Here is a 17843-nt window from a genome sequence, read left to right on the forward strand (position 1 = left end):
CTCAAGGTGACCTGTCAGTGGAACCATTTTCACCTAGAAGATCCTAGAGCAACATGTTTTAGGATAACTGGGACTTTTCAATATAATCAAAGAAGGCGATTTTCTCCCGAGATAAAGAGGCAACACTTCAGAGCACCATTTTTTACTTCACTAAATTTTATTCAAAAATAGAGAATTTTCTTTTAAAAAGAAAAGTATTCAGCAGGGAACTCTGGTGGCCTAGTGATAAGAAGCTTCCCTGCAATCCCTAAGGCAATTGGTTTGAGGTCACCAGCTGCTCTTCCGGAGAAGGGTGGGCACTCTCCTCCCGTATGATTACTTGCCTCAGAAAATCCGCCGGAGAATCAGCTATGGGTCGGTTCCGACTCTGTGGTACACAGTAACAACAGTATTCAGTGGTCCCGGGGCGTCTCTAGGGAGGAGGAGGCAGCCGTAGAACTATGCTGTTGCTGTTCTAGAGGAGATTTCTCATCTTTCTCCCATGGAGCAGCTGGTGGATTTGAACTGCAGCTCCTTACCCCTAGGCTGCCAGAGCAGCGCTCACAGAACAACACTGAGAGGTGCGCAAAAGAAAGACTAAAATGAGCTCATCTAGAAATGCAAAGGCTCAGGTTGGGATCATTTACCTGCTTTTGTAGCTATAACTGTCACGAGCATGATTGAAATAATTGGCATGTACCTTGTTATAAAAACTCAATTTAGATTGGAAAATAAGACTGTTCTAGGAAATTCAGATGGTAAGAAAACTGAGGTAGGCCAGATGAGGACTTCATGAAAAATCATATTGATAAAGTAGTGAATTCCATAAAGTATATACATTTTCAGGAGAATTAGACACCCAGAAGGGTATCTGGCCTAGTCCTGCGGAGGGAAGTAGTATTATGTATTAATTATCTATGTACTTGTGAGTTTTATTCCGCGAGATTGTGAGCTTCTTCAGGATGAGAAGGATTGTTGATGATAATGTCCTGCCTGGTTAAGCACCATGTTATGGCTCTGACCTCAGGTCTCATGAATCTTACTCCTGGCTCTACCACTTCCTGCCTCCCCTTCTCCTCCTCTGCCCTCCATTGTTAGAACTGGACTTATGTTGGCCTTCCTCAGATTTGTCATACTTTGTGACACTCCCTTGCCCTATAATAACTTCCTACTTATTCACCATACCACACCATCCACCGTAACCTACTTTAACCACCACAGCTTTAATCAATCAAATATAAGCACCAGGAGGAGTTTTAATCTCTGTGATTTACTTCTGTTCTTTATACTTTGTTGAATATTTCATGATAGCCTTAACTTGAAGTCCTACCAACACATTATTACTCTTTGCCTACAGGCAAAACAAATTCTTCATCCACTAAGAAAAAGGTCACATCGCCTGTGACCAGAAAATTAATAGCTTGAGTTGAATCCTTTGGAGATTAAAGATACATCAAGACTTATTTCTTGGAATAAACAGCATTGTTTGGTGATGATGTATCTTACTGTTTTAACACCAGAGAAAACCTTTAGAAAGAACAAAACTATTTTTCATTAAACCATACATTTCCACAAAACACTCTAAAATTAATAGTTTTTGTCATTTTCTAAAGTCAACTTCTATAATGAATTCACTCATTCATTTATTCACTGACTCATTTAACCTGGATTATAGAGAGGGCTTTCTGAGGCAGGGAGTTTCTATAAATAACAAAAATGTATCTCTCAATTATGGTACATCCACACTATGGAATACTATACAACACACAGGAGCAATGATTTTGTAAATTACTATCTAACTTGGGAGGGACTGGAGTACATTATGCAGTGTGAACTAATTCGGTCCCATAAGGCCAAATATTGTATAAAACCATTACTGTAGGATGGTGGGGGGATTGTTAATCATAGGGTCTTACAGTTTGATGGAGCAGTGGGGGAGAGCGGTGAAGGAAATGAGAAAGATCTGGTGCAGAAAACAATGTATTCAAACTTTGTAAATAAACCAGTATTTTTAAAAAATCGATCTCTCCATTGTCATGGAGAGACCATTATTCTCGTAAAATTCTGTGAATATAATGAAAGTTGATTTGAAAGTAAATGTCACAGGGGGAAATGTAAATAATTACAGATAACATAATAAACCTTCAGTAAAATGATCTTTGAATACAACTGTTGGCATTTAAAGGAGCTTTGGTGGCTTAGTCTGTTGCATGCTAACCAAAAGGCCACGTATGCGTGCATCTCCAGTAGTTTGAGCTCACCAGTGGCTCCTCTGGAGAAAGATGGGCAGTCTCCACTCACGGCAATTTAGAGCCTTAGGGTCGGCTGTGAGTTGGAATTGACATTGTTGTTGTTGTTGTTGTTGTTGCTGTTAGGTGCCGTCGAGTCATAAATGACTCATAGCGACCCTATGAACGAACGGCCTGAGCACTGTTCGTACATAGTGTCCAGAGGCAAGCCATTTCGCAAGTGGACGCTGCTCCTGCTTCCAGGCTTGGAATTGACATTAGAGGTGCTGATTTTCATTGACATTAGAGATGCCCTAATGGTACAGTGGTTAAGCATTTCATTTCTAACCAAAACAGTCATCCGTTTGAACCCACCAAGAGCTCCGTGGAGAAAGATATGGCAGTCTGCTTTTGAAACCCTATAGGGCTGATCCATTCTGTTCTAGTAGGGCTTCTGGGAGTCAGAATTAACTCGTTGGGCTGGTGTTGGCGTCAGATCGTATTAGCCAACCTGTAAGACAGTTTTGTTATCCCATTTATTGTGAAACAGAAAATTTATCCTGACTTTTAAATATTTTTCTTTATTTCATTAGTTATTTCACCAGCTCTTGAAAGACAATTTGGATGTGTGTTATATTTCCTTAATGTAATACAAAAATCATTTAGATGAATGATATCTCAAAGAATAGTCTTAATTACTATAATTATGATCTTTGCAGTCATAGTTTGCAGAAAAAGCACAGAATCTGCCACATGCAAGGATTAAATATTAATTACTTAGATGTTTAACATGTTTAATCCCAACTACAGCTCAGTATGTTAGTCTAAAATTGATCAGTTCAATTAGTGTTTAGTGTTGCTAAACACTAAGCTAGTGTTTAGTGCTGCATTGGGGGAAACTGCCGTCAAGGACCTCTCCAAAGTTTTAAAGAGCAAGGATGTCAGTTTTAAAGGCTAAGGTGCACTTGATCCAAGACCTGGTCTTTTCAGTCACTTCCAGCTGAAAGGTGGATAGTGAATAAAGAAGAGTGAAGAGGAATTGATGCCTTTGAATCATGGCATTGGCAAAGAGTACTAAATATATCATGGACTGCCAGTAGTACAAACAAATATGCCTTTATATAGACATACTGGTTTACTTACAAAGTTCATATACATTGTTTTTCACACTGGATCTTTACCATTTGCTTCACCCACCCCGCCCTCCACCCATCAAATTGTGCAACCCTATGGTTAACCACCCCCGCCCCCTGCCCACCATCACCCCTCTGCTCCCCCCTTTTGGATCCTCATACTCATTCTGCAATACAGTCTTTGTCCTTATGGGACTGAGTTAGTTCACTCACTCAGCATAATGCACTCCAGTCCCTCCCAAGTTAGGAAGTAATTTATGAAATCATTGCCCCTGCATGCTGCTTAGTATTCCATTGTGTGAGTGTACCATAATTTCTCAATCCATTCGACATTTGGGCTGCTTCCATGTTCTTGCAATGGTGAATAATGCTGCCATGAACATTGGTGTACACGTCTCTGTGTGTGCCTCAAGTTCTACCAGAGTGTTCCATAGAGGCAAGAATGGGGCCTCCATCTCACTTACTTTGGGGATATACTCTGGAGGAACCAATCCTTGGAGAAAGACATCATGCTGGAAAAGGTAAGAGGGTCAGAGAAAGAGAGGAAGACCCTCAACAAGGTGGATGGACATGGTGACACCCACAGGAGCTAGAGCATGATGGGGCTCACGAGGATGGTGCCGGACGGGGCAAGGTTGAGATCAGGTCATAGGGTCTCTGAGTCATGGTTGACTGCCTGGCACCCAACAACAGCAACAATAAAGCCTTTAGAGCTTTTACCATAATGAGTTAAATTTCAAAATAAGATAATATAGATCTAGTCTTTTAAGAAGGAGTTCTAATGGCCTACTGGTAAGGAGCTGTGTTGCCAGCCCAAAAGCACATGGTTCAAATCCTCCAGCTGCTCTGTGGGAGAAATATGGACAGTCTTCTCCCAGTGTTATTTACAGCCTCTAAAAACCTGCTAGAGGGCCAGCTATGAACCTGTTCCAACTTGACAGCAAACAGCAACATTCCTGTTAGAGTTTGAAGCTACTTGAAGAACCAGAAGCCATCAGTTTGGTTTAATGTTATATCATGGCAACTTCATGTGTATTATCAGAGTCCAGCTGTGCTCGTCAGAATTTTCAGTGGTTACATTTTTTGGAAACAGATTTTTCTTCATGGCAGCTCTGGGTGGACTTGAACCTCCAACCTTTCACTTAGCAGCCAAGAGCACTAATGTGTCAGTCACTCAGGATCTCTGAAATGCCCTTATTCTGCCATCCAAATGGCCTTTGTCAACCTGTCTCTACGAATAGGTAGTTCCTCTTTGTCCTCTGCAAAAAAAAGAAACAAAACAAAAAAGCAAACAAGTAAGTTGTTAAGGTCAAACTAATGTGGAGAGGCACAACCCCCTCTGCAAAATTCATCTTTGTTAGTATACCAACAGCTAGAAAACATCCTTTGCCGTGAAAGCAGAAGATTTGGATGGAGCCCAGCAACTATCACCGAATATAAATGTTACATCAGAATCCTGATCAAAATGGAACAGAATTTTGAATTATAATGGACTCCAGACTTTCTGGAGCCATGAAGACTAAGTAAACCCCTGAAACTATTGTCCAACGATCATCTTTAAACTTAAGCTAAAATATCCCCCAGAGTCTTCTTAAAACCAAATAGTAGTTTAACTTGTAAAAATGCCTTGGGCATGATCTTCTTTTAAAAACTCTCTAAGTGGGATCAAAAAATACTTGAAAGATTATATGGGAACTATAGGGAGCAATGAACTTGTGTTAACAGAAAAGAAACAACAAAGAAAGGGCAAGTGTGAATAGTCATACAACTTGAAGGATGTAACCAACGTCACTGAATTCTGCATGTAGTAACTGTAGCATTGATATATGTTTTGCTGTGTATATTCTCAACAGCAACAAACTGGAAGTCCTTCAGGAAAGGGGTTGATTCCTTTTTGTTCATTCCAATATGCCCTTGCTTTATTTGTCCAGGAGCCCTTTTCTCAAAGGACCGTTTGTTGAGTATACCTATTAACACCTCCCAAGGCCAGCTTTCTGCAGAGTCTGCTTTAAGAAACATATCCCTAAATCTCAATGATTTAATGTTCTTTGGCAACATTGATCAGGGCCACTTTTCTCACCTATATTCTCCCGCAGACTACCCAAATGAAATTTCTATTATGAACATAAAACCTTTCACAAAGTAATCTGCATGGTGCTCATTTTCTCCGTGCTAGACAAAAAAAAATAATAATAATAAAAAGTAAATCAGTAGAAGCAGGGGCTAAGGCTATTGTTTGGTGTAATTTATACCCTAAAGCTGATTATTAGTCAGCCTGTCTGGCAGAGCTGCTTTCAAACCTAACACCAGGTGTTAAAAAACCTGAAGGGATCAGGAAACATAGTAACCTTTCAAACAATAGAAGCCCCTTTTAGATCACAAATGATAATTTATTCAATAAACTGGGCCTTTGAAAAGAAAAGAACAGAAAAACATTTTTTCTACCTCATAAGTAGCATGGTATCTGGAGGCCAGTTCTGCTATGGCCTGACCATTGGTAAGTTGCGTCCACATCCCCCTCAATGCCCCCTTAGATAGAAATAATTTACTTTGTAAAGGTGTAAAAGGAGCAGTGGAAACATGGGGAAGATTGAGTCTGACCTCTTTAACTTCACAAAGGCATCCACAATAGCATCCACAGTATTAGAGTGACCCCTGGTCTGACATGGTGCCCCCAAGCTCCTGCACCAACCTTTACTGACTTCTAGGTCCACAATTCATTGCCAAAGATTCACAGATGTTATTTTACTTACAGTTATGGGGTTTATAGGTTGGGAGAATAGGGGAAGAAAAAGATACCATAGTGAAAGTCCAGGTTCAGTGATCAACATTCCCAAACCAGGTTAACAGCGAGACACAATTCCTCAATTCGCTCAGATACCTTCTCAGTCAACAAGGGAAAGTGGAGGTTCAGGCCAGCAGGCTTTGTCTCACAGCAGTCACAAGGCAGCTCTTCCTTCAATTGTCCAGCACACAGAACCTTTAACTCTGGCTACATCTCCAGGCCTCTGTCAGGCTACACTTTGTCATAATCTCTCTACAGTCTGGTCAGCTCTCCTTCTGTTGGCCTCACAGTTGTTGATGATGTAGAAGACATTGCTCAGTGGTGAACTACATACATATCTGCAGTTAAGGAAGCTGGAAACTACACCCCCAGAGGCGGCTAAGGCAATGACTAGAAAAGCCATTTTCAAAAGTCCTAATGCCATAAAAGGATAACAAATATCATTTTATCTGACCAATGTTGATTATGTATGAAGCTCTGGAAGTATGCATTTAGCTATGCATGTGGGAGCATTTTTAAGCTCCAGTATGATCTATATTCAGGTAGGGGGCTCTGGTGGCATAATCAATATGGAGTTGTGCTGTTAACCCAAAGACAGCAGCACTAGTGGTTCAAATCAGCTGCTCCAAGAGAGATAGGTGATTCGTCTCCTCCCGTGTGATTTACAGCCTCTGAAAACCTGTTGAAGGTCAGCCTTGACTTGGTTCTGACTTGATGGCAATGAGATAAGATGAGATGACTAACCAAAAGGTTGGAGGATCTAACCCATCTAGGAACGCCAGTGAAGCAAACCCTAGCCTTCTGTTTCCTTCAGTACAGCCAGGAAACTCCAATGAAGCAGTTTTACTCTGTAACACATGAGCTTGCCATGAGTTGGCATTTACTCAACAGCACCAGGGATTTGGGGTTTCTTTATGGTTTTGTTTTGATTTTAATACACTGAGGAAGAAAAGCAGTAGAAAAAGACAGTAAGAGAGCAAAGAAAAAAGCTAAGTGACAAAACATGGAGAAAAACAGACATAAAACTCCTGTGTTTTCAGAAGACATCACCATCTATTTATTGCATGATGGTCACTTACTTTACTATCAGAAAGCAGATTGTCTCTGTCCCTCCAAACCAGAGGACATGTCTATAGTCCTATAGCCACAACAGTAGCCATACTCATAGAGCACCCTAGTGTCCTGAACTAATTCGGCATGTGGCTAGCTCAGACTAGGGGTTCTGTTATTTACCTACAGGACAACCCCATATAGTAGGCACTGTTGTTAGCCTCTGTATCAGTAGGAAAACTGAGACTTTGGGAGGAAGAGTAACCTATCCAGAGCCACATAAAACAGCAAACAGAATTCAAAGCAAGGCAGTTAAACTCTGACACCTCATTAGACGTCTCTCTGTGCAGAATTAGGGACCCCTCGTCTCTAAGATGCTGGCGTCCACAGGGACTTGACACTATGCCAAAGGCTGAGCCTCTGATGGTTTGAATCCACCAGTAGCTCTGCTGTCGAAGCAGGATGGACAATCTCCTCTCAGGCAGTTTACAGCCTCGGAAACCCAGTGGAAACTCAGCTGTGAGTTAGTTCTGAGTTGATGGCAATGAATTTAGCTTTTTTTGTTTGATCTCCAAGGGCCGAGTTTTCTCTGGGATTGGTCTTCAAGGAAAACCTTTGCCAAATGTATCTTTTGGACAAAGATGCTCTACTGTATTATGTGCTGTCCAGCTGGGACAGCCTCATAGCTGACTGCGAGAATCGCAGATTATCAGAGGCTATAAATCACATGGGAGATTGCTCATTCTCCCTTAGAGCAACTGGTGGATTCAAACTGCCTTTGAGTTGGCAGTGCAACTTCTTACCACCAGGCCAGAAACGATATCAACCGCTATTCTTTGAGGAAAGACTTGGTGAGAACAGATGAGGTGAACTCAGAGATAGCTATGAAATTTTGTGTCGTTCTTGACATGTCATTCCATGAACGGTTGGTGCCCTTTTTTGACACTGAAAACAGGGTCTTTAGTACCCTTACATGGATCCATTGTGGTGCAGTGGTTAAGCACTTAGCTTCTAACTCAAAGTTCAGCAGTTTAAACTCAGTGTGGCAGTCTTGTTTCTATAAAAATGTACAGGCCTGGAAACTCTCCTCTGTTCTGTAGGGGCCACCATGAGCTGGAATCAACTTGACCACAACAGTTTTGGTATTTAGAGCCTTCAAATGTGATTAGATTAGAAAGCGGGTACAAAATGAGTTCCAAAAACTCATCCTCCAGCTTCTGATCCTTTGGTGGCATTTTAGATACTCAAGTCTGAATTAGTTTTATATTACTTCCATAACAAATTGCCATAAACTTAGTGACTTAAAACAACACAAGTTTTTTCTCTTTCATGTCAGAGGTCAAGCATGTTAGGCTCTTTGGGCTAAAATGAAGGTGTTGGCAGAGCTGAGTTTCTTACCAAACGCTTTGGGGGAGAATCTGTTTTCTTGCATTTCTCAGCCTCCAGCATTCCTTCCTTGGCTTGAGTCTTCCTTTAGTTGCTTCTCTCTCTAGATGGAAAAAGACTTTGAAAGACTTGTGATTACTTCACTCCTTCACCTCACTCCCTCCTACCCCCAGATAATCCAGGATAATCTTCCCATCTCAAAGTCTATAATCTTAATCACACTTCCTAAATCTCTTTTGCCGTGGAAGATACATCCATAAATTCTTGGGATCCTTGTTAGTGCTGTGTGCCATTGAGTCAACTCCAACTCATTGCAACCCTATAGCACAGAGTCAAGCTGCCCCACAGCATTTCCTTGGTTGTAATCTACACGGTTGAATTTTAAGCAACCAGGGTGCTCCTTAGAGGCAAGGATGGTAAAATGTCATCTCACATGCTTTGAGCATGTTGTCAAGAGGTGCCAGTCCTTGGAAAAAAGACATCATGCTGGGGGAAAGTAAAGAGTAAATGAAAGAGAGGAAGACCCTCCATGAGGTGGATTGATCCAGAGACTGCAGCAATAGGCTTTAGCATGGTGAAGTGTGAGGATGGTATAAGATAAAGCCTTCAGTTCTGTTGTTCATAGAGCTACTGTATTGGAATCAACTTGACTACAGCTAACAACAATAGCAACAGTTGTAATAAAAGCCAATAGCCAAGTCTTTTCTCCCATGGAGCAATTGGTGGATCTGAACCATTGACCTTTGTGTTAGCAACCGAGCTACCAGAGCTACATCATTTAACTCCTCTCCTCTGTGCCTCACTTGCCTCTGCAAATGAGAGAAGAAATGGCAGTTCAATGATAGAACACTCCCCTTCCCGAGGGAGGCCTGAGTTCCTGGCAAATGTACCCCGTGCGCACTCACAACCTGTTGGACCTAGAGACTTGAGTGCTGTTAAGATACCGAGCCAATCTCCATAGTGCTCTGGACTAAGATGAAGGAGGAAGAAAGGCCTGGTGATCAGCTTGTGGAAATCAGTGAGCAGGCCCCCTATGGGGCACTACGATCCAATCCACAGTGATCCCACCATGGGGATGTCGCATTTATACATGGAATCACCATGAGCAGGGAGCTGAGAACACGATGGGGATGCAAACAGCACCTGCCCCAAAGTTGTTGTGTGGATTCAGGAAGTTAGTGTAAATAAAGACTTGAAAACAGTACAGGCATAAAGTAAACTCACTTAGATGCTGTTATTACTGACCTCTGAGATAGTAATCAGCAACACTGCCTATTTCTGGCTACAGAGAGCTAAGGAAATCACAACTTCTTTAATATTGATGTTTCCAGACAGAGAGAAACAATGTTCCTGGGGGTTAGGGGAAAGGAACATTAATTCATGCTCTGTGAATATTTTATTCCTGGGAGCTGCGTGACCTTTTGCCATAAGACAGAACCCAGGGCAACTGGAGTCATTGTGTGAATAACGGGAACTCATGTTTTATTTATCTGAAGCCACAGAGATGGAATTTGCCAAAAATCTGTACGTGGTTTTTTTTTGAACTGATAAGCAGCATTCTCCTCTACACCCACCCCAAAAAAGTAATAATCACATGTTAATAGATTCCACTTGCATTCTCTGTGTGAGCCCTGGAAGAGCTCTCCTGTCTTTTTTGCCTGGGGATCTGGTGGACCCACCCACTATTGTGAGTTGCTTGTAATCACGTGAGACACAGAAGCTGAGGCTGAGAAGAGAAGAAAGTGAGAAGGTTCGTTCTATTTAATGATTGGTGAGTTGTGCAGAGATTGGGACACCTCCTGATTTGATGGCAGCCTTAGAGAAGACAACGGAAACCTGCTGGCATCATGCATTATTCGTTAGACAACAAGACAAAAGATCCGAAGTTCAAATCCACTGGTGCTCCATAAGACAGAAATGGACTTCTCACCTGAAGATCTACAGCTTCAAAAATCCAGTGAAATGTTGGCTACCATGAGTCAGAATATGCTCAGTGGCAGTGCGTATTGGCTTGGGGTTAGGGAAGGTAAAGAGAGACATTTAATAATTTTGTAGCACAGTGTGATTAAATTAAAAGCTTGGCCAATCAGCCCAATAAGAGGATGATAAAAGAATTAGTTTCATTTATCCAGTTTGACTTACTTTTAGGCATGTTGTTAGGAGAGGCTATTCCTTGGAAAGGATATCATACATGGAAAGTCAGAAGGTGAACAAAGGAGAGGAAGACCCTTGACAGGTGGATTGACACAGTGACTGCTGCAGTGGGCTCTAGTGTGTCAGGAAGTGTGGGGGTAGCACAGGATAGGACAGAGTTCAGATCTGTTGTTCACAGGGTCGCTATAGGTTGTACTTGACTCCACAACGGCTAACAACAACAATCCTGATATAGACCTGAGCCTCTTGCAGAAAGAACCAAGGGAGAAACAAACAAAACGAGGGTCAGAGTTGGTTTAAGTTGCTTTAGAGATGGCTCTTAAGTAAAATTCAATTCTAGGAGTAGTGAAGTCCTTCACTCCAGCAATTTTTAATTTAAGAAAAATAGTGGTACATAGTTCTTTTACTTATCTGATATCAGTAAAAGGCTAGTTGCATACCACTAACCAAAGATTAGTGATTCAAATCCTCAGCCACTCCTCAGGCAAAAGATGTTCCATTTTCTCTCCATAAAGCTTTACGGCCTCAGAAATCCTGCATAGGGTCAGTATGAGTTGGAGCCAATTTGTTGACAGCTGGGTTTGTTTGGTTTTGTTCATGTACGTAAAATAAACCTTCTTGTTATGATTTTAGTTCAGGAGTACTACTTTCTGAAAAGTAGTGATTTGAGTTCAGGTATTGTTGTTTTTGTTGTTGTTAGGTGCCTTGAAGTCAAGTATGACACATAGCAACACAGAACACTCACACTTCCTAACACTCACAAGAGCCCATTGCATCAGTCGCTCTGTCAGTCCACCTGGTTGAGGGTCTTTCTCTCCATCACTGACCCTTCACCCTTCCCAGTATAATGTCTTCCTCCAAGGAATAACCCCTCCTAGAAACATGCCCAAAGTATGTGAGGTGAAGCCTCATTATTCTTACCTCCAAAAAGCACTGTCTGCACCCTCTCCAAGACATATCTGTTCATTCTCTTGGACATCCATGAAATGTTCAGTGCCCTTCTCCAATACCACAGCTCAAAGGCATCAATTCTTCTATTCTTCTATCATCTCTACTATTCATTATCCAGCTCTCAGATGCATAGCAGGTAATTGGAAAGACTATAGCCTGAATTAAACACACCTTAGTCCTCAAACTGACATCATTGCTCCTCAATAATTTGGAAAGTCCCTAACTACAGATATTCCCAGTGCAATGTGTCTCATTTGCTGACTGCTGACACCAAAGGCATTAGTAAGGTTAGTAAGGGATCCAAGTAAGATGAAGCTGTTGTTGACAGTGTCAAACATCCATCATGATGCTGCTTATTGGTCCAGTGGTAAGGAACTTTGTTTTCTTGACATTGAGATGCAATCCATATCAAAGGCTGCATTCATTGATGTTCTGCAACAAGTGCTTCGATTCCTACTCACTTTCAGCAAGCAAGATTATGTAATCTGCATAACGCAGGTTATTGATGATTCTCCCTCCAACCTGATGCCATGTTCCTCCTCATAGAAGGAGGACATAGACGCTGCATTGAAGGTGTTGGCAAAAAATAGAGCCCCAGGAATCAATGAGATATCAGTTGACTTGTTTCAATTAACAGATGCAGCCTTGGATGCACTCACCAGTCTAAGCCAGGAAATTTGGAGGACAGCTGTCTGTCCAACAGATTGGAAGAGATCCATATTTGTTCCTATTCTCAAAAAAAGGTGATCCAACTGAATGTGGGAACTATTGAACAATATCATTGCTATTCCATGCAAGCAAAATACTGCTGAAGATCATTCAAAAACAGCTATAATGGTACATAGGGAACTGCCAGAAGTTCAAACAGAATTTAGAAGAGGCTGTGGCACCAGGGATATCACTGCTGATGTCAGATTCAGATGGCTCCTGGCTGAAGGTAAAGAATACCAGAAGAATGTCTATTTGTGCTTTATTGACTATGCTAAGGCATTTGTCAATGTGGATCATAACAGATTGTGGCTGGCATTCAGAAGAATGGGAATCCCAGAGTACTTGTGCTCAAGCAAAACCTATACCTGGACCAGGAGGCTGCTGTGTGAATGCAGCAGGGAGACACTACCTGGTTTGAAATTGAGAAGAGAGAGTGCCAGGGTTGTATATTCTCTCCATACCTATTCAACCTGTATGCGGCACTCCCTGTGCAATGTCCAGAGTGGGTACATAAAGAGACAAACAACAGCTTAGCAGTTACCAGGAGCTGAAGGGAAAGAGAAGAATGGGAGTTACTGCTTAAGGAGAACTGACTGAGTTGGGGGCAATAAAAAAAAACAAACACAACTTTTGGAAATACAGAATGATGATGGCTGTATAATATGGTGAATGGAATTAATGTCCCTGAATTGATCCCTATGAAATAACCAAGTTTTCATTTTATACATTTTACCATAATTTAAAAGTGGACTGTCTGGAGCGAGCGTACAAGCTGAGGTCAGGAAGGTCAGCAGGGCCTTTGTTATTCAGTGAGGAACATTTGGATTTTGCTCTAACCGTAGTTAGATCATAATATTTATAATGGGAAATTATAGAAAGTGTTAAGGAAGGGAAGAACTGGAATCTAATTTGTATTTTTTTTAATCCATGTATCATCAAGAACAAATCTAAACAGAATGTAGAATGGAAAAGCAAGCCATAAAAGCAAGTTTTATTCCACTTTTATAAAGTTCAAACATATGAAAAATTAAGGAGGATATTCTTTGCGGTTGCAGAAAAATGTAATAAAGTGAATGATAAACACAAAATTCAGTATCTTATTTCCTATAGTAGGAATTGTTATTGTTGTTATATACCATGGAGTTGGAACCAACTCATAGCAGGTTTTCTGAGGCAGTAAATCACACAGGAGATTGCCCATCTTTCTCCTACAGAACAGCTGGTGGATTCAAATCACAAGCCTTCAGGTTGGCAGTACAGCTCCTTATTGCTAGGCCACAAGAGCTCCCTAATGGTAGAGGAGGGGAGGATAATAGTGGAAAGGTACACAGGAAACATCAAAGTTATTGTTGGGCTCTACTGGCCTAGTGCTAAGGAGGTATGCTGCCAACCCAAAGGCACACAGTTCAAATCCACCAGCTGCTCCACAGGAGAAAGATGGCCATTCTCCTTCTGTATAATTTACAGCCTCTTAAAACCCACTGGAGGGTGAGCTAGGAGTAGGTTCTGACTCAACGGTACACAACAGTTCTTAATAAAGTTAGAAGTCATGTGAGTGCTTGACACATTACTAGAAATACCTTTATGTATGCCATGCAGATTTGTCTCAATGCATGATAAAGAAGCAAGAATAAAACCAAAGACACATATTAGAAACTACTATTTAATCCAGAGATAATGTCAGGGGGTACAACAGAGGGGAATCTCTAGTTTGTGCAAAAGGCTATACAATGATGTCATTAACCAAGGGGGTGAAGGCTTCAGGAGGAACATACTGGGAGGTAAGAAATTAAGAATTGAATGGTGTCTGTTGTTGTTGTTGTTATGTGTCGAGTCACTTTAGACTCATAGCAACCCTATGTACAACAGCCCTAAACTCTGCTCTGTCCTGTGCCAATCACACCGTCTCTGACACACCCATCCCGATTTCCCCAGTCACTGTATCAATCCACCTCATAGAGGGCCTTCCTCTCCTGCACTGTCCCTCCACCCTACCAAGCATGATGTCCCTCTCCAAGGACCGGTCCCTCCTTACAACATGTCCAGAGTGTGTTAGATGGATCCACAGAATCTTTGCCTCCAAGGAGTAGCCCGGTTTAACCCTTTCCAGGATGAATCTGTTTGTTTTCCTAGCAGTCCATGGTACCCTCAATACACTTCTCCAACACCACAGCTCAAAGGCATCAATTCTCCTTCAATCCTCCTTAGTCATTGTCCAACTCTCTGATGCCTAACAAGTGATTGCAGAGACCATGGCCTGTATCAGACGCACCTTAGTCTCCAGTGTCTAGGTAGTAAAATTAATACCTACTTGAAACCCAATGTCGTTTAGTTGATACTGATGCTTCGTGCCCACGATCAAGTTTCCAAGCTACAAATCTATCAAAGGACACTGTTTACCTTTCTCTAGCAGAGAAACTGATGGCTTTGAACTGCTGACCTTTTAGGTATCAGCACAACACATACTGCACTATACCAGCAGAGGGTCTTGTAGAGTGTGGTAGTGGTACCAAACATGCACATGGTATGTCTAGAAAACAGTGGATGGGAGAGATGGGGTTGCAGGGAGACCACGAGTTGAGCATCCCTGGTGCACAGACGTGGTAGAGATCTGAGTCTGGAGGACTGCTGTGCTCAGACATTTGCAATCCTTCTGAAGATTCTCCAGTCCTTTTGGCTCAGATTCATGGTAACACCATGTGGGTCAGAGCAGAACTGTGCTCTGCAGAGTTTTCTATGGTTGATTTTTCCCAGATGAAAATTGCCAGGGCTCCCATCTGTGGCACACAGGGATGGAATCAAACCTCCAAACTTTTGCTTAGTCAATGAGCATGTTAAGTATTTGCACCTCTTGGTTTCAGCTGCTAACAGGGGACAGCTGAGTTCATTCAGAGGTGACTTGGAAGAGGTCCTGATGATCTACTTCTGAAAAATTGGTCATTGAAAACCCTCTGGGACACTGTTCTGCACCTCTGGTGTACACAGGGTTACCAGAGGTCAGAATCAACTCAATGCCAGCTGCTGGTAGGAACCCAAGTCATCTTCATCTATCATATGAAAACTTGCAATATAAAAAGAAAAGTGTGACATTGGAAAACTTTACATAAAGTCATTTCTACTTAACTGTTTTTATTTCTAGATTTTAGAAATATTAATTTTCTGCATTCTCCTGTATTTCCATAAAAGAAAAGGAATGAAGCACATTGTGATTTTGCTAACCCTAGCGGCACTCCTGGGTAAGAACTTACTTCGTTTTCTTATTCTTTATTCTAGTCATGCTAAGTCAGAAAAGAGATTGAAAGCAAAATAATTGAACGTTCTATTTCTTTCTCACTGTTTCTGTGCTTTACCTCACTTTTGTAACAGTGAGTTTTAAATAATGCAAATTATAACTCACATGCATATGCGTATAATTGAGATATATTTAATTCTTTAAAAATATATTTAGAGGTTTTTTTTCTTAGAATCTGCAAACTGGTAGTTTGAGGATTTTTTTTTTCCTTTGTAAATAATTGGAAATACCAAAGGGGGAACAAATTCATGAACACAATAGTAATTTTTGTGTTAGGAATGAGAAAGAAATAGCTTCTTTTTTTTCCAAACTGTTTAAAATATGTTTAATATTAAATATTGCAGTATTTCTTTTTTTATGCAGTATTTCTTAAATACAGCATTTCTTTGACTCATTTTCCACTCATGTAATGCTTTCTCTCCCAAGTCACCTTGTAAGACTTGAAAGACTGATGCTTACATATTATTGTTATGTGTCATTGAGCTGGCACTGGCTCACAACTAACCCTCCAGTGGGTTTTCCGAAGCAATAAATAGCCCAAGAGGAGATTGCCCATCTTTCTTCTGAAGAGCAGCTGGTGGATTTGAACCACTCATCTTTGAATTGGCAGCACAACCCCTTACCCACTAAGCCACCAGAGCTTATACATATGTCAATATATTCTTGTGTTTTGTATTCTCTCTCTCCCTTTCTCTATCCTTTTCTTTCTTATTCTCACACACATCCACATATATTCATATATACTAGTACAAAGCTCTATAATCATGTGGGAAATTCTCTTTTGTGGAGTTTACTTAAATTCTTCCTTTGCCCCTTCTTTGCCAGTAAGATGTTTCATACATTGTATGTTGTTTCCTGTTACTGTGTAGGCTGTACTTGTGTCATTGGGGCAGACTGTCAGCCCCTACATTAATGGGGTACTGGGATTTCTTCATCTCCCTGACCAGTTCTCTCTTTAGTGTCAGAACATTTTTGTTTGGGATAGTTCCTTAGAGGAACTTTACACTAAACATGCTCAGGTGTGCTGATGATCAAGCAAAGAAAAAGAACTTATCATTTTTTTTCTTTGCAGATAACCAGATAAAACAAAAGCAAGCAATATAGAAAATGTGTATTACTTAAGAAAAGATGGAAAATAAAGGACATTTTATATAACTGAAGTAATATCATACATATTGGTTATGATTGTAAAAGTAAATAGGGTAAGTTTATGTAGTAGAAATAGAAAGACTCTCAAATTGGATTCAGCCATCAGCTAGTAAGAGTTAATAAAGTAACTTCTTCCCAAAGCCCGTGAGAGTCTCTTTCCCCTTTCCCCCACAAATGCCCCCAGGTCTGCCCTGATTAACAGTTAAGTATCAGTGCAACAAGGAGTCCTAGTGGTACAAAGGTAAGAACTTGGCTGCTAACTGAACTCACCAGCTGCTCCATGGGAGAAAGATGTGGCAGTCTGCTTCCATAAAGGTTTACCTTTATTCCTTCCAACTCATAGTGACCTTATAGGATGATATAACCCTCTGGTTTCCAAGGCTATAAATCTTTACCAGGGCTCCCCCTATAAATTGTTACGAGTTGAAATCAAATTGACAGTACAGGTTTTATTAATGCCAGAGGCCAATATGAACCTCCTCCAGTGTTGGAAAGACAGGCAGGCCAGGCTCTTTCTAATTGGCCAGTACCCTTTCTGGTTGTGAAATATTTTGGCCACAAACATAAAAGTCATCATAAAAAATTAATGGGAATGATTGTATGAAACACTAGGTGAATGTGGGATAGTGTGAACACAATATATACAAACTTTGTAAGCAAAAAACTATAAAATAATTTTTTTAAAAATTAAGCATTTTTAGCAAATTCATTAGAAAAAAAGAATAAGAAAACATAAAAGTCCTCTAATGCAAAGTAGATGGAGAAGGGATTGTTAATGACATCAGCTTGCTTGGTTCCACTATCAACATTCTTGGCACCATCAGTCAGGAAATAAAAGATGGATTGTATTGGGAAAATTTGTTGTCAGGAACCTCTCTAGAGTACTGAAGAGCAATGATTTCAGTCTTGAGAGTAAGGTGTGCCTGATACAAGCCATGGTCTTTGCAGTTACTTGCTATGCATCAGAAAGCTGAACAATGACTAGGGATGACAGAAGGAGAATTGATGCCTTTGAGATGTGGTGC

General features: G+C 40.9%; 1 protein-coding gene across 1 annotated transcript in view; it reads left to right on the forward strand.

Moving 5' to 3' along the window:
- NIPAL2 (NIPA-like domain containing 2) overlaps positions 1-17843 on the forward strand; it is a 289050-nt gene that overhangs the window by 250699 nt on the left and 20508 nt on the right. The window contains exon 8 of the mRNA XM_006900023.1: positions 15517-15613. Coding sequence (XP_006900085.1) covers positions 15517-15613 — 97 coding nt within the window. The remainder of the gene's footprint in view (positions 1-15516; positions 15614-17843) is intronic.

Source organism: Elephantulus edwardii, unplaced genomic scaffold, assembly GCF_000299155.1.
Source record: "Elephantulus edwardii isolate Elephantulus edwardi_28Jun2011 unplaced genomic scaffold, EleEdw1.0 scaffold00270, whole genome shotgun sequence".
In the NCBI taxonomy this organism is placed as follows: Eukaryota; Metazoa; Chordata; class Mammalia; order Macroscelidea; family Macroscelididae; genus Elephantulus; species Elephantulus edwardii.